The 18,255-nt window shown below is 38.5% G+C and overlaps 2 protein-coding genes across 2 annotated transcripts; both read left to right on the forward strand.

Moving 5' to 3' along the window:
* Positions 1-137: 137 nt before the first annotated feature.
* Positions 138-8,687, forward strand: PKNH_0945000 (tubulin--tyrosine ligase, putative; the record flags this gene model as incomplete). The annotated part of the gene is made up of 1 exon (XM_002259436.1): positions 138-8,687. The coding sequence occupies one exon, from the start codon at positions 138-140 to the stop codon at positions 8,685-8,687; it is 8,550 nt and encodes a 2,849-aa protein (XP_002259472.1).
* A 1,988-nt stretch (positions 8,688-10,675) lies between these two features.
* On the forward strand, positions 10,676-15,007 carry PKNH_0945100 (conserved Plasmodium protein, unknown function; the record flags this gene model as incomplete). Its single annotated transcript, XM_002259437.1, has 1 exon — positions 10,676-15,007. The coding sequence occupies one exon, from the start codon at positions 10,676-10,678 to the stop codon at positions 15,005-15,007; it is 4,332 nt and encodes a 1,443-aa protein (XP_002259473.1).
* Between the last annotated feature and the right edge of the window lie 3,248 nt (positions 15,008-18,255).

Here is an 18,255-nt window from a genome sequence, read left to right on the forward strand (position 1 = left end):
AAGGTAAAGTTCTTTCCCTCCCCGCTGTGTACGTTACGTAACAGCGGAACGCAGAAGACATGGGGATTCATACACACCTAGGCATATACACATCGAGAGGTATATCTCTACTGCAAGGACGATAAGAAATCAGAAATATGAATACATTCAGTAAGCTATTTAGCAACGCATATAACAGCGCACATAACAACGAAGCAAAGGAATGTAAAAAAGGAAACGTGTCAAAAGTTGGTGTCACGCATACGTTGTTAAAAACTGCACCTAATCAGTATACGCAATGGAATAACGTAAATATTGGAACAAAGAAAAATGTGGACATTGGAGAAGTAGTCATAAGAAATATTAAAAAGGAGGAACCGGTGTTATTACCACATAGGGCACACAAACTTGTTGGATTTTCAAACGGTTCTGCGTCTAGACAAGTATGCAAACAGAGCAGTTCTTTCAGTGTGCAGACAAAAAGTAACTCCTTTAGTAGGAATGGAAAGAATGTAAATAACAGTGCATACTCATTATATAATCCGCACAATTTATTCAATGCGTACAGATTGAAGAATACTTATTACCACCAACAAAATGCTCTGCTGAAATATGAACCTAATTATCCTGACTATGCGGTGCAGAAAGGGAAATCGAATAAAACGGCTCAAGATGGAAAGATTATTTTAAAGCAAAAATTGTATCCTCCCAAGGATTACATACCTCACGCCGATATTAATATAAATGATTATTATAAACAGAGGAAAGGAGGATATTTTGATCATAACGATAATAAAAATAGTGGCAAGTACAGTAATTTAATACTTAGAAGTAATGCCTACCCCAATTGTGGGTTGCAAGGTAACTTAAAGAATTATGTGAACTTCCACCCCCTTGAATTAAGCACGAAAAATGAAGCACTACGTAGTGATAACTCTTATGGGAATGGGAAAATTGGAAGGTCATTGAGTCACATGAATCGGAATGAAAATGAAAAGAAAAATCATCTTATCGAAATGGGAAGAAAAAATGTCGGACAGGAAGGAATGCCCAATAAAGCGATGGGGGGTTCGCTTATGGATCTTCTAAACAGTACCAAGCTTGGGCATCCCCCCGATGGTAACAGCAGTAAGAACAGCCGGAATGGCAATCATGTTATAAGTGACATAATATCCACCCCAGGTGGTCCACTGCACAGGAATGCACACCCTATGACGCACTTGACCCCAAATGGAAGTGGGACCCCCCTAAACGAAAAACAATATTGGAAAAAGCCAAATGAAAATTTCTTTAGTAGAACCTACTCTCTTAAAAGTATTAGTAACAAAAGTGTAAGCAATTCGAAGGGAACGGAAAATCAATTTAACTCATCTTCACTTATTTCGAATGAAAAGAGAATGGGAGAAAAACCCATTCCAAAAGCAACTCCCCCAGAAAAGGTGATTCACGAGGTAAATTTACAACGAAATGGAGGGAAAAACCGTTGCGTGATGCAAATCGCAAACGGAAGCAAGCATGCAGAAGGAGAATTGAAGGCGAACATGAATATATGTGAACTGGGCAACGGATCAACACTCAATTTACAACAGAACAGATTCACGAACAGGTTTGATGACCCATGCGTGGTACAGAGAAGCAATGTGTTCATATGTTCGTCGAAAAATGGCAAATCGTACAACGGCAGTTATGGTAATTTCTTTGTCCCGCAGAAGAATAACCAGTTCAGAGGCGCGTGGAGCAACAACCAACGTGACAACAACCAGCGTGACAACAACCAGCGTGACAACAACCAACCCGATGGGAGTCAACGTGGTAAGAACAACCCTTTAACAATATCGACTAAAGAAAGCATTACTTACAAGAATGGCAGAGCGCCACGCCTTTATGTTGCGAACAAAGAGGCAAAAGATAGAGAGGAAAGGAGCCACAACGCCTTGAAGTATGTCCAGCCTGAGTCAGGATACAGGAAGAATGCCCCCATGGATGATAATAATGAAGGACATAATTTCACCCTACGGAATAACTTCAACCAAAGGAGCTGCAATTTTGTAAGTCCAATTGGGTACTACACTACGCAGGAGGACGAGGCAGGAAATGAACACAGCTCCATTGCGCAAAACGCTATGCAAAAATTTACAAATGAAGAGCTTCAAAAGTATTATGCACTTAAAGGGAAAATCCTTCAAAACTGGAACCATAATGGTAGCGCTTGTACGAAGGATATAAACGGTGTGAGGAATGACAGCACAGGTAATGAGGGTGCCGACCATGTGATGTTATCCAAAGGAGTGAGTCGCATTCGGAATTGTTACATTGATGAACCTTCTTCTGCTCGTGTCAATGACAGTAGCGAGGTAACGGTTTCAAAAATTGTAAAAAGGATCAACCCCGACGACAATGTGAACGTGATTAGCGGAAAGTGTGTTAAGAAGACTGCAGCCGAGACAGACCATAGGAACCATCACGGAAATTATAATGGTGGAGGAAAAACGGATAAGCAATGTAATAATAACGTAATTACATACGCACCTAGTGGAGGAACAGCTAGAGGTCCAGAAAAAGCGAGTATGTCCGAAATGGTAATAAATGAAAAGTGCAAAAGCAGGATGGCGGAGAAAATTTATCCTCAGAGTAGTTACTACGTAAGTGAGAGCAACGATCGGAGCGGAAAAGACGATAATAAAGCAAGTGTATATGACGCACTAAGTGGAAATACAGGCAACTATTTTAGTACTACAACTAAATTCACGGGTTTGAACAGAACACAGGAAAGAGCTACTCCTGAAGGGGTTACAGGTGAAAGTAAGAAGTTAGCCCTCAAAGGGGAACAAGTTAAAAGTAATACGGTAATGATGGATAGCAATAAGGATTTGTCTAGTATTAGTAGGGGTATTAATTCTAGTGAAGGGGGAGATGGAGATATCATCCATTTTGATGAAAATGGGAATGGATTAATAAGTACAGAAAAGGGAAAAATTAATTTTAATGTACCAAGTGAAGATACCTACTTGAGAGAAGCACAACAAGGGGAATCCAGCATGTGCTGTGATAAAAAAGATACATCAGATATTTTTCCGAAGGTTGATGGAACTGTATTTGATAAGGAAGAAGCGAAGGAAAAAATAAGTGAAGCAGCCGAAGAGGATGATCAAAAAGAGAAGGCTTATTTATGCAGCCGAAATGGAGGCCTTCCTATTAGTAGCGTTAAAAGATGCACCCTGACCAAGACGGGGACTACAGATAGAAGTAGGGGAACTCCGATATTGCAACGGAAGAAAGCATGTTGGCCTAGCGTAGGCAGTACTGAACAGAATCCCGCGGAGGAGGAAGACGAAACTGCTTTCAAGATTGATGATTATAGCAACATTAACCATGTAAAAAATAATGATAATAGTGGTGATAATAATGGTGAGGATAACAAATTGTCTAGTCATCCAAAAAATGAAGGGGAAAATGAAGAAGGAGTAGAGGGATACGTTCACGGAAACATAAACAATAGGCAATCGTGTGCGAGTCCTTGCAAACGTTGGGAAGAAGAAAATAGCATAGATGTGGAAAAAGCCCATTTGGACGCGCACAATGGGCAGAATTACGAAGGGACTTGGTGGTCCGCACCTAAGCCGAGTTCTATTTTAGGTGGTGCGAAGGAAATCAGCCAGATGGACAAAAGAAATAGTAGGGGAAAGTGCCATTTGTATGAAGTGGTGGCCCCAGAATATTCCGCAGATGGGAATGATTACCAAAGTACCAATGCAGAAAATATACAATGGAGTAAAGAAAAAAGGGGAAAGCACATTTTGAATAAAAATATAAAAGAATTAAAAAAGGGCGTGATGAAGAAGTACAGCTTGGAAAACCTAACTGATTCGTACATTTATCACTTAAATAATTTGAATAGAAATGCTAAAATGCGAAGTGGAAAGGGGAAGTTAAAAATGAATATACACACTTCCACTGTTTTGGAGAAGAATGTTCCATGTGTAAGTAGCCCTGAAAGAGATAATATGAATAAGGATTGTGTAGGGGATGAAAATGAAAGGGGCAAGGGTACCAAAAAGGAAGAGGAAGAACATTACATGAGGGACGGAAAAACTGGAGAAATAAAATGCACTGAATCAGTTGTGTCAAATGGAAAAATGAACAATCCTATTTGTAACGAATTGTCTTTCCAAAAGAGAAATTGTAGCAATAATGTAGGACACTGTGAATTGCACTTAAAAGAAAGTTCCCATTCTGAATATATGAATTTAATTGGTAAGGAAAATCAAAAGGATAGTCATTTGCAAGTGGGGGATATGGAAAGGAAGGATTTATTGTCATATTTTAGGGGGAGTATCCTGCAGGAAGGCCATCTTAATGGTGTCGCTGAAAGGATAATCGATGGGGTGCGATCAAACGATGGAACGTTGGATAAGACTGTGAATGGTATGAACGATGGTGTCGGAAGGCGGAGCAGCGGAGTAAGTGGTATGAGTGACATTATCTGCGAGAACGATGGTAGCCGCGAACCGAGCGACGAAGGAGATAGAGTTACGCATGCGAGGAAAGTAGCCCTACCATGGAAGAAGGATCACATAGTTAAAGTCAACTACAGAAGCAGGAGCATGAAGGGGAAAGGTAATATCACCATAAACACCAAGTTGGCGAGATACGAAAGGGTGCTCATCCACACGTGCATTAGCAAGTTGAATTGGAAAAAGTGTATTGACAATGCGAACAAAGGAACATTCTACTGGATAGGATATAACATAACGGATTTTGAGCATTACAATTATATGAAGAAGAAAAAAATTATAAATAGAATTCCATCGATGTATATGTATACGAAGAAAAAGGCCTTAACATTTTTACTGTCCCACTTGTCCCTGATTTTCCCTTCCCTATATGATTTTTACCCAAACACATTTGTACTACCGGAGAATAAAAATATTATAAAGTATATTCTGAACGGTAATAATAAAGATTACTATATTATGAAGCCAGATTGTGGAAGCATGGGAATGGGAGTGAAAGTAATACATAAATATAGCGACATTAATATAAATATATTGAATGGGTACAACTGCTACATTGTTCAGAAGTATATAGACAACCCCCTATTGATGTATAAGAAGAAATTTGATTTCCGTATATACATCTTACTACTTCCAGGGAAACACTACCCTAAAATATACCTGTCCAAAATTGGGTTTGCTAGATTGTGCACAGAGGAATATAAAAAAAAAAAGAGATACATTTACAACACCTTCATACATTTAACTAACTATAGCATTAATAAAGACAATGAAAAATATATTAGGAAGAAGAACATTCATGATAAGAATAATAATAAGCAGCTACTGAGTGATGTTTTTATTTACCTGAAGAATAATGGATACGATATTGATGATATATGGAAACAGATAAAGAAAATTACTTGTCTTACCTCTTTGGCAATTTATTCCTACATTAAGGAAAAGATAAAGTACAATTTTAATAACAATTTTTATTTTTATCAGCTAATTGGTTTGGATATCCTGCTGGATGATACTGGCAAAGCGTGGTTGCTCGAGGTTAACTCCAATCCGTCCCTCCGCATTGACTACATTGACCAAAGCAACACCAACTTTGAAATACAGTTAGAGAGTATGTTCGACAGGTACGTGAAGGAGCCTGTGATAAGCGAAATGTTTCTAATCGTGTATCGGAAAATTTATAAAAAGTATTTATGGAGAAGGGGCAAAAGGGGCACACCAGGAGGGGTTAATATTGGGGAAGACCAAATGGGTAAGGCGGGTAAAGCGGGCAAAGCGGATAAAGCGGGTATAGCGGGTAAAGCGGATAAAGCGGGTATAGCGAGTAAAGGCGGAAAATTTGTAAAAGTTGGAAAAGTTGGCAGAACTGACAGAATAGGGAAAGTGAAGGTTCAAAACGGGTTCACGCACGACACGTTTGTCCCCGTAAATATCAGGAATGTCAAAAATGGGGGAGCGCACAAAAAAAAAGTTGTCAAAAAGGGGAGTGCAAAAGGCGAACCTAGTGACACTTATTTGGCTAAGGAAAATCTCAAATCGGACATAGCCTGCAATAACAAAATTGACAAAAAAAGAGGCTTCACTCGGAATAGCGGTGTAGGTAAAGTGCTCTCAGGTGGTGGCAAATTTTATCCCGAAAAGGGGTGCACCGACGATTTACCGCGTAATGATCAGTGTGAGTTGATAAACAAGTGTAAATTGAGTGATGCGCAAACGAGGAAGATGGGAAGTAATGCACAGGTGATGAACAAAGTGATAAAAGGAAAGGGAAAAACGAAAAATGGTTTATTGTTGAAGAAGGAAAACATGAGCATCGTCGACACGTGTGTTGATGAAAATGATATCGGTAGCTTCAGTTTGTCCAACGAAATGGACAACGAAGCTGAGGGGGGAAGTATCCAACTGGAAAGTAATAATAATAAGGGGATCCAGGATGGATACCCAACAAGGGCAACGAAGCAAATCGGTGAGGAAAGCTCGCCAAAGGGGGAAATCACATCGAATGAAATGAGGGCAGAAATCGGACATAACGGGAAGTATTTCAATCGACCACCCAATATCAGCATCGGTTATCTAAAAGGCATAATGCAGAGAACACATGGTGGTGATGCTCAGGGGGGAGACAATTCTCAGAGGGAGGCAACAAATGTGAATAGAGAGTATAGAAATGAGGAGGTGGTCAATTATGACGAAGGAGAAGGATCCTTTTCGAACGACGAAAGATTGTATACGAGCTCAGATATGGACTATGAAGATAGCGAAGTGCAGAATGGGGGATACGGAAAATCAAATACTGTGGAGGGAACAGAAAGGGGAAGTAGGAGCACGTACGCATATGATTGTTATAGTAGCGGTGGAAGCAGTGATGGCAGTGTGAAATATGTGGACAGAAACTTTGTTAACCGGTTAGGGGTAAAACAAAATGGCGTCTTAAGCGCGAAAAGTAATAAAGGGGGGCGATTGCAGTATTCCAGGAAAGAGGGGAAAGTCGACTCACATGGAGAAGAAATGAACCAAATGTGCAGTTATGAAGAATTAGTAAAAAAGGAAAACAAATTAATAGAGAAGAATATTCTAAATAAAGAGACATACGTACAGATAGATAATCAAGAAGATATTCAGTTTGATAGATTCCTGAACGACGACGTGGAAACGTACAAAACGTTATCAAGAAATATTAGTGACAGTGTATATAAGAAGAAAATAGAAAATTTTATTATGATTAGGAGTAACTTATATAAATACATGAACTGCTTAAATGTTTTGGGAATTCGTTACATAAACAATAATGATATAAATAATTTTGAGGAATTGTACAATAAGAACATTTCGTTCGACTTGAAAAAGACGTATACAAAAATCAGGAAAGATATTTTACATCCGCTAAAAAATAATGTGCTAGAGAAGAACGTATACATAAATTTAAAAAAAGAAACGAGTAAATATTATAACGAAATGAAAATATACAATGACTGTTATTTTCTTTTTGATTTTGTTCTAAAAAAATATGATAAGAATTTGAAGAAGAATAATAAGAAGGTCGAATATCACATTGATAAAAATACCTTCCTTTGCATGTGTGCAGATGTAAAAATAAATAAAATAATTGAAAATGTAGATATCCCCACGAGCAGTTATAATAATTTATTTGAGATAAATAAGAACACACAGGAAAATCAAGTGTTTCAAATAATTAAGGAGGTCTTGAAAAATAAAAATTATGAACATAAGGGGAATTCCGGAATGCACACAAAAAGGCATGTGAGTGACGAGAACTGCTCGAACAACTCTAGCTGTGCGGGCCCTACTAATTTGTCAAACGAAATTTTGTCCGAGGATCGCGTTTACAGATGCACTGGTAAAGGGGACAACACTGATAATGAGTGCAGCACTGGCAGGCAAAATCGCTGCAAAGAACAACTTGGAAACGGCTCGTATTACGCATCCATCTTCTGCCCCTTTTCTCTAGTCCCCACTTCAAACAATCTGGTGAATTTCAACAACATAGGAATTGGTGGCACCAAGTATAAAAGCAGGAGGAGAAAAAAAATGAACATATATGATTTGGAGTATTTATTTATGAGGCAAGTATTCTTTAGCAAATACATTAACAAAAACCAAGGGTTAACAGTAATCGATTTTTTTTTACTAATGCAACAGGTAGCTCTTTTGATATTCCCCTTCATTAGCTACGTTAGTGCGTACAACGTTTCGTATCCCTATAATGGTGCCCTGTTTGACGAACTGAGCAATCAAGGAAATAATTTGTTTGCTAATGGAGGTGAAGACATTGGCATGGGAAGTATGAAAAAGTACCTTAAGAGTAAAAGGAAAGGAGAGAAGGACGGGTATAATGGCGCTTACTTAAAAAGGGAAAATAAGGATGGTAACGCTTGTAACGATTTGGTCAATTCGGCAAAAAAAGATGTCAACATTTTTCATCAGAAAGGAGGAGAAGTACCATATAACCATTTGCATTCGGAGTTGAGTAGAACAAATTGTACCAGAAATGGTATTCACCAAGTGGAGGAGAAAAAAAAAAATAATTATTTGTGGCATAAAAATGTTTGCACCAATGTTTACAATTTGTATGAGTACATTCAAATAGGCGTTAACCCCGCTGTTAAAAATGTTTGTTTGGAAACCTTTTTAAATTTTATTTTTAACAAGTACGGAATAATACAGTTTTCGTAATGACCAAGGGGTGTGGGGGATCCGTAAAGAATGGAAAAATGGTGTACTGCATTTTAAACACATTTACCATTTGAGTATCATGCGTTGTCATAATCATTTTTATTTTTTTTTTTTTGTTGTCGTTGGGGGGGGGAGGAGTGCCACCCCACTGTAGAGTTTTATTTTTCCCAAAATTTGTAAATATATTTTTCCTTTCATTATAGAACCGTCTTTGTTGCAAGCATGTCGTTATGCTGTTATCATCTGGTTGTGCTTCCGTTGCACAGTTCGTCTTCTTTTGGTGAATCCACGCAACCATGGTCTAAATTTTTACGTTAATTTTTTTGTGGTTCCGGTTTATCTTTTTTTTTTTTTTTTGTACCATATTATCCTTTTATTTTGGATTGTATTTTTCTTTTTCCTGTCATGTTTGTAGTTTTTGTGTTCACCCCTTAGAATAGTATACCTATGCGAATTTTTTCTTTTCTTTTAATTATGAAGGAGAAAAAAAAAGGAATTCTACCTTTGTAAAATTCAAATTGTATGAAATTTTTAACGAAATTTTTTTTACCCACCTGTGTGCCTATTTTTTTTTATCCCATTTATGTTTTGCTTCATGGGAAAAAGGTGCATGTACCGTTATTTTAGTGTGTTTTTGGAACAAATTAATTCTTACTTGAAGGGATGGTGATAAGCTTAAATCTGCCAGTTTGTGGAAGAGAAATTGAAATTGTTTACATACCGGGGATGCCGTCCTGTGATTGTATCATTTGGATGATGACCCATATGGATATGCATATTGGTCGATTCTCATTCGTATGGACCTCTTCTCTGTGCACGTTTTTAAAAATTATATTCGGTGAAATTTCAGAAGGTTCTAATGGTTGAAGTGCAGAATGCTTCCAAGGTGTGTAATGAGCACATAGCTTACAAATAAGGCAAGAAAAAATGTTAAAAATAAAAGAAGCATGAAATGTTATCACACTAAAGGGAGAAATGGAAAATGCGTTTACACTTATGGGCGTCAAGAATGGTATCAAATTGGCTTTAAAAAAGAAAAAGAAAAAGAGAAATTTGGAACTAGCATGTTTCTGGGAGCAAATGGGAAAAGTACTATTGCCATTTTGCCAATCTGGTAGTGCGAAAAAAATTATATATTATCTTTGTGCAGTATTCCAACCTCTTATCCGGCAACCAGCCTTTGGACTCTTTTACGCCCTTTTCTCTTATTTTCCACTTTGCGAGCACACACTTTTTGCATGAAATTCAAATTCCACTTGTGTAAAATTATGCAGGAATGTCACACATGAGAGAGGACCTATGGGAGAAAAAGTGTTCTAAAAAAAAAAAAAAAAATAGAGCAAAATACGTATTGCGCATTAGGGCGCGTACACTCCATGCACTAAATTTTTCCGCTACACCTTTTTAATTATTTAAAGAATGAGAACACACATGTTATTTATTTTTGAGCTTGTTCGGTAGGGAATTATTTGTTGTATATTTTTCGCCTGATTATTCTGAAAGGGGGAATTCGCCAAAAAAAAAAGAACACACATACACGTACATTAGCGCGTATTGTGTACACGGGTTATAACATTGTGAAAGGTTTGTTAATTTTCCTGCCTCCATAATGCAAAATAACAAGGCAAAAAAAAAAAAGAAAAAAAAAATGTTGTGCGAAGCCCTGAGAATACTTGAAGGAAATAAAATCTTAATATGCACAGAAGAATAGTTGTACGATTTTATTTCTGTGAAAAGTAAATATTAACCCGTCCTTTTTTTTTCTTTTTTTCTTTTTTTTTTTGCAACTCCCAGTTGGTATGATATTGCAGTATACAACTCTGGACACAAGTACATGTGCACTTGAGTGAGTATATATAATGTGCGGATAGGGATGCGGCTTACTCGAACAGCATTTTATATTATGTTGGGAGCATAATACCATTTAAAAAAAAAAAAAAAAAAATTGTTTAAAATATAAGCCTGTTAACGGCGAAGTTTCGAATAACATGAATCTGGAAAGTAGCCACAAAATTTTAACGCACACGCCAAACGGAGCAAGCGCGAACAGTTCCTGTAAAGGTATGAATCATCATGTACTGAAAGGAGATTACACAAATGAGATAAAAAAAAAGGAAATACGAAATAAGCAAGTGGGGAATACCAACAAGAATGAGAAAAATTGCAACATCAAAAATACAGACACACATTTTGAAAAAGACGAAGGGGATAAACATGTAGAGGAGAAAAAAAGTATACCCTCAGATTTACAGGGGATTGACAAATTGACATGTGGAAGTAAAAAAGGAATACCGTTTTGTATGGGTACGAAGGATGTCACAAGTTGTTTTAGCCACTGCGAGGGTTACCCGCACGGAAATTACAAAGAGGATAGTGTAACACTGGAGTGCGCAGAGGCATGCGAAACGGAGGGGTGCACTGATAATAGTGGAGCGGATGGAGGTGCCAATTGTGATTCGAGTAGAGGAAGTAAGACTGGGCAGGAAAGGATATTAAGGGGTGAGGCGGAAAAGGTGGAGAAGATAACTCAGAGAGATACCTTGAAAGGGGGGGTGGAACAGAACGACGTTCTCCCCGAAATTGGGTTGGGAAAGCATGACCCTTCCAGAAATGTAATTGGAGTAGAATCCAAAGCGAGTGCGCCGAAAGAGAGTACGAAGAGATGCTCTTCCAGGGAAAGCATAAAGGATGGAAAAGAGACGGATACCCCCTCGATTAAGAATGACAAAAACTTAATGAAAGAAAAATGCAGAAAAATTAAAGAAAGTCAGGGAAAAGTAAATAACGATAATTTAGAAATCAAATGTGAACATAATAGCTCGAGGAGAATCCATACAAGTGATGGAGGGAATTGGTGTAATAAGAATTGTTCGGTTGTATCAACTGGAAAATGGATTGATGAAATATTGGAAGATGAAAAAGAGGAACACCAAATGGAGAAATCAGCATCTGATAAAGGAAATGTCAAAAAAAGCAAGAGGAAATATTCTCAAGAAAATATTATCCGTAAAGTCGAAATAGGTTTGCACGAGAAGGGGAATATTCGGAAGAAAATAAAAGACTCGCACATGGAGGATGGAGATGACATCACGAAAGAAAAAGGGGAGGGTAACGATAAAGGTGGCCATGAAGAGAAGCATATAAGTGGAAAGAGCATAAAAGCGGAAAATGCGAAAAAGGAACCAGCAGGTTCCGAACTGGATCTAGAAAAGGAGGAGATAGAAAGTCACAGTAGAGATGCCACTACGGCTGAAAGTATATCTCAAGCATGCGCATATAAGAAGGAAAAAATTGATGATGATAAAACGTATAACGTTTCAGGGGGGAAGGAAGTAGCCATGAAGGGAAGAAGCGTAAGTAAGGAGGAGGGGAACGAAGATACGCTCAAAATTATTAATCCAACGGATGAAGGACAACCGAAGAAAAAATATGCAAGACTTCTGAAGAGCCTGCAAATAAATTTATCCAAGAAGAAGATAGAACAAGGCGGCGAGAAAAGGATTAAAACATGGGGAGAAAAGTTAACTTTGCAGGAGAAAATTAATCAATTTATAAAGAACAAAATCGCTACAAGGACTGAGTACAAATATGGGAAGAAGCCAAATACACTGTCCATATGTAATCAATTCAATTTGTACAACCACTTAACCATGCTGAATGATTTTAACAGGTTGCATTATTACAGAGCGGCGATGAGATGGACGGGGCATAAGGACATATATGCATGTGAGAATGACCCTTTGATGGCTCACTATGGAAAGGGTGAAAATAGTTCTAATCATGTAATCATAACCGATAACACAACGAAGGAGAAGAATACCACCATGTTAGCAGAGGAAGAAATTTGCCAATTTAACGGAGAAAATGTAAGCACCGTAGGTAATACGATAAGCATGTATGATGAGGAAGTTGTGGGAATGTTGGAGGACCAGAACGGAGGTAAGAATCCATATATATTTTTTGAAAATAATAAAGAGTGTTATGTTTACAATAAGAATATAATTGAAATAGGGACAGGACCACTTTCCCTATTATCCATTAATGCCATTCTAAATGGAGCCAAACATGTAGACGCACTTGAGGTTAATAAGGACGCATCCGAAATGGCAAAGAAGCTAATAGAAGGATATAATTTGGAAGATTTTATTAAAATTATAAATTGTTATTCGAAGATGTATGTCTATAAGGGGGAGGATGGTCAGAGAAGAGTGAAGAGGAGAAGTTCCTTTTACAACTATTTTGATTCTAACACCGATGAGCAAGAATGCAGTAATTTTAATTACGACTTGATAATAAGCGAAGTGATAGGAGATTTCGCTTCACAGGAGGGGGTGGCAGACATATACCTCGATTTGCACAAGAAGATATTTTCTTATCGAAAGTACCAGGAGTATTTGCACAATTGGCGGATGGAGGACGGAGGTGATAGCTGGGATAGTGACAGGAACGCACTGCGAAATCATCGGACGAAGGCCTCAGATGAGGAAGAAGGGCCAATAGACTACGAAGAAAGTGGTAAGAACGAGCAGGCGAGTGAGCAAAGGGGCCAGGAAATTTCTAAGAAGAGGAAAAAAATATCATACAGTGAATTTGCAGCAGATGATAAATTATACTGCTGTAAGGAATTCTACGAGATGAATGTTAAGAGCATACCGTATAGCGTTACGACATATTACTGTCCCGTGAAGTTTCCTTATTATGATAATATAATATATAAGAGTGAAAATTATCCAGAGAGGACAATTATTAGCCCCAAGAGTAAGCTCCTACAATCCGTTATGTTGGAATGGTCTAATTTATCATTAACTGAGGATCAAAATGAGAACAACGATTTTGGTACATTGGAATATTTATATTTAGAACAGAATGTAGCGAATCAAATGATACAAAGGAGGAATCACATCTTTTCGATTCAGAGGAATGGCCCTTTTTGTGGGTTTTTAATAACCATAGATGTGGAAATACGGAAGGGAGAGCATTTTGGAACAAAATATGGAACCTGCGACAGCTGGTACACCAACATAGTTTTATTAAAGGACGAAATAAACGTTAATAAGGATGATTTGGTTATTAGCAAAACGTACACAAATTTGTTAAATTATAATGAGAATATTATTGATAGGAAAGTTGTCTTGGTGTCAAGGCCGTCCTACACTTTTTATGGCTACATATTAAAGTCGATAGGGCAGGATACTTTTTCAGAGTCTACGTCGGATAGTGATGGAGATGTTAACAATAACTGTTTTCAAAATTCCGATAGTGAGGATTACCAGTCCAACGGTAGTAGCTACATCTACCTGGATGACGGAACGATACTTTTGCTAGATGAAATGACTTTTCACGAAAAAGTCCTAACCAGGAGGGTAAGGCAGAATGACGGGAAGGATGTTACAGTGGGTGAAACTGAAAGAGAAGATAATTCAGAAAGTGTTAAGGGGGAGGAAGTAAAAACCAGTGAAAAGAATAAACGTATGAAGGGAAACAAATTAAATAGTTCGGATAAACAAATGGAAGGGAATGTTGAAGGTCATTCTGATGTTGCCCATGGATTAGCGGAAAATCACTGCGGGAACAGGGGGGTCGATCAAGTTAAGGGCACAACACAGGGCAGATCAGCAGGTAACACTTCCCATATCGACATGAGGAATAGGACTGCACGTGGGGGAGAGGGCACAGGTGGAAGTGCACTATCGCGGGGTAGGAGGAAAATAGGGTCGCATAGGGACGCCTTGGTGAATAAAAGGGAAAAGGGAAAGGGAGCCAATTTAGGGGAGGAATCATACATGAAAGGAGATATTCCTAGCAGAGACGAACAAATCAAGAAGGAGGACTATTCACCAAGAAGTAAGCAAAATGAAGGAAGCAAAAGCATCAAGGGGGAGAAGGCCAATTTGGGAACAGTGGAAAAGGAAAATACTGCCAGCAGCAGTGGCGGAAATATCAATAATCCCAATAGTACCCCCAATAGGGCACAGAGCATGCCGAAGGAGGGCGCTAAGGATCAGGCGAATGGGAAAAAGAAAAAAGACAATATACGGGGCGGAAATAAATACAGAAAATTGTCGAATGAAAGTAGAGAGGAGTACGAAAAGGACATAGCAGGAATTATCAATAATTACAACTCGAACGCGAAATTTTATTATGAAAATTTAAAAGATAAAATACTAGTTTATAGGAACACTAAGTACAAGTTGTTGCATATTTACGAGCCGGTAGTTATTGACTACGATGAGCAAGCAACGGTGATTTATAAGAAGGATGATATTTATAATAGCAGGGAAAACAACATGAGTATGTTTGTGAATAACGTGTACCATTGAGAAGTTTGCAGGGGGAGTATCGTTTGTCTCGGAAATATATCATCCTTTGGTTGTTCATGCTCTGATTAGCAACTCCTCTGGTGGCACGGCTAGTGCGTCCACTAGTGGAATTACCAATCGTATTATTACTTATGTTCTCATTATTGTTAGTTATAATGCATTTGTTATTTATTCCGAACAAGCGAGGTACGCACCGGCACATGCAATGGCTTCTCCAATTACTGATATTTTTTTGGGGTAGCCATTTTATAACCTCATGAATCTCATCGTTTCACTTTTTTCTGGAGGGTGATATATTCCACTCGTTGATATTTCTAACTGGAATAAGCCACCGTGTTCCATATTATTACGGGAACACATCCTTCATTTCGCATTCTCTGAGGGGCGAAAATCTCCTGCATTGCCCGTTCGCAAGGGCATATATTCCACAAAAATCTTTTGTGTGAAATGATCCATGTTTCCCTTTTTTTGCAATTCAAAAAATTTTTTTTTTCTCCCCTCCTTATCTGATTCATCGTGTTCGATTCGTTGTAATTTGTGGTGAACCTCTTGTTCCCTTGGCTTTTTCTCGTTGGTCTATTTGCCGATAGAACAGCGCACCCGGTTTCCATTGTTGAGTTGATGTAGTTTCCTGTTTTCGTTTTCGTTTGTCTGCGAGGATTTTTTCTTCCTTCTTCTCCAATAAAAAAAAACAAAAACCTAAACCCTGAAACCCTAAACCCTGAACCCTAAACCCTAAACCCGGAACCCTAAACACTGAACCCTGAACCCTAAACTGTTAACCCTAAGCCCATGAACCCTAAACCCTAAACCCTAAACCCCTAAACCCTAAACCCTAAACCCTGAACCCTAAACCCTGAACCCTAAACCCTGAACCCTAAACCCTGAACCCTGAACCCTAAACCAAACCCTAAACCCTGAACCCTAATCCTAAACCCTGAACCCTAAACCCTGAACCCTAAACACTGAACCCTAAACCCTGAACCCTAAACCCTGAACCCTAAGCCCTAAAACCCTAAACCCTGAACCCTAAGCCCTAAAACCCTAAACCCTGAACCCTAAACCCTGAACCCTAAACCCTGAACCCTGAACCCTAAACCCTAAAACCCTAAACCCTGAACCCTGAACCCTAAACCCTAAAACCCTAAACCCTGAACCCATGAACCCATGAACCCATGAACCCATGAACCCATGAACCCATGAACCCATGAACCCATGAACCCATGAACCCATGAACCCATGAAACCATGAACCCATGAACCCATGAACCCATGAACCCATGAACCCATGAACCCATGAACCCATGAACCCATGAACCCATGAACCCATGAACCCATGAACCCATGAACCCATGAACCCATGAACCCATGAACCCATGAACCCATGAACCCATGAACCCATGAACCCATGAACCCATGAACCCATGAACCCATGAACCCATGAACCCATGAACCCATGAACCCATGAACCCATGAACCCATGAACCCATGAACCCATGAACCCATGAACCCATGAACCCTAATCCCATGAACCCAAAACCCACGAACCGTAAACCATGAACCCTAAACCTATGAACCCTAAACCCTAAACCCTTAACCCTGAACCCTAATTCCTGAACCCTAAACCCCTAAACCCTAAACCCTAAACCCCTAAACCCTAAACCCTTAACCCTAAACCCTTAAAGCCTAAACCCCTAAACCCTGAACCTTAAACCCTGAACCTTAAACCCTAAACCCTGAACCCTAAACCCTGAACCGTGAACCCTAAACCCATGAACCCTAAATCCTAAAGCCTGAGCCCTATAAACTGAAGCCTTAGTCCAATTTTCCCTTTAGTTGGGGTGCATTAATATATATAATGATGTAATAGGGAAATTAGAATAATCATTTTTAATTCATAGTAGGGATTGGCATCTATATATATGTAATTTATTTTTAACGGTGTACATATACAAATAATAATGGAAAGGGGGAGGATATTATATTTAGAATGTTCGAAGGAGTGTATAAAATAGATATAGGAAAATGTGAAAAAAAAAAAAATAGGTAGAAAGGTAAAGGGGGAAAATAGAATTAATGGGAAAAGTTTTTAAGGAAAATGAAAGAAGGAAATGGAATGAAGCATAGAAAAAGGAAAGTTTAAAGGGAAGAAAAAAAAAGTTGAAAGAAAAAGAAGGTAGGTTTAAAGGGAGGAAAAGAAGAAAGATTTAAAAGAGAGAAAAGAAGAAGTTTTAAGGGGCAGGAAGAAGTTTTAAAAGGGAGGGAGAATTGAGATCTAATGTGAAAGGTTAGAAGGTTTAAGGAAGAATAAAATAAGAGGGTTTTATTGGAAGGAAAAGAGAATTTAAGCAGGAAGAAAGGAAAATAGATTTTAAGGGAGGAAAAACGTTTGAAGGTTTAAGTGGTATAGGAGTAAGTTTTTCGGTTGTAGAAATAAGGTTGTAGGATTGTTGGAATAAGGTTGTAGTGGTGTTAGAATAAGGTTGTAGGGGTATTAGAATAAATTTTTTCGGGTGCTAGAATACAGTTGTAGGGGTGTTAGAATAAGGTGGTAGGATTTTTAGAATAAGGTTGTACGGCTGTTAGAATAAGGTTGTATTGGTGTTGGAATAAAGGTTGTTGGGGGTGTTAGAATAAAGGTTTTAGGGTATTGGAGTAAGGTTGTAGGGGTATTGGAATAATGTTTTAAGGGTGTAGGAGTAAGGTTTTAAGGGTATTGGAGTAATGTTTTAGGGGTATTGGAGTAATGTTTTAGGGGTATTGGAGTAAGGTTTTAGGGGTATTGGAGTAAGGTTTTAGGGGTATTGGAGTAAGGTTGTAGGGGTATTAGAATAAAGTTGTTGGGCTATTGGAATAAGGTTGTAGGGTTATTGGAGTAGGATTTTGAGGTTAGCTTTATTTGTGTAAGGGGGAAATGAAAAGAAGGTTCTTTCCTCGGTTTTTTAAAACAACAATGTGGCCTGGTGTTTAGTCAATCTCTCCCGAAAAAAGAAGTAGAGGAAGGGATCTTAATGATGAAGGCGAATGGGTCTAACGGGTGAAGGGAACGGGATATATGGAGGGGGGAAATTTGTGGTTTAAGGAAGGGGAATGAGTCTGAAGGAGGGGTAGGAAAAGGGGGGTCTAAGGGGAAAGTAAAGGGGGTATAGGGAAGGATAGACGGTTTAAGCGGAAGGGAAGAGTTCTAAGGGTTGAAGGACGAAAGAAGTAAGGGGTCTAAGGAGCAAGGAAAGGAGGTCTAAGGAGGAA

The sequence above is a fragment of the Plasmodium knowlesi genome, assembly GCF_000006355.2.
Source record: "Plasmodium knowlesi strain H genome assembly, chromosome: 9".
Taxonomy (NCBI): domain Eukaryota; phylum Apicomplexa; class Aconoidasida; order Haemosporida; family Plasmodiidae; genus Plasmodium; species Plasmodium knowlesi.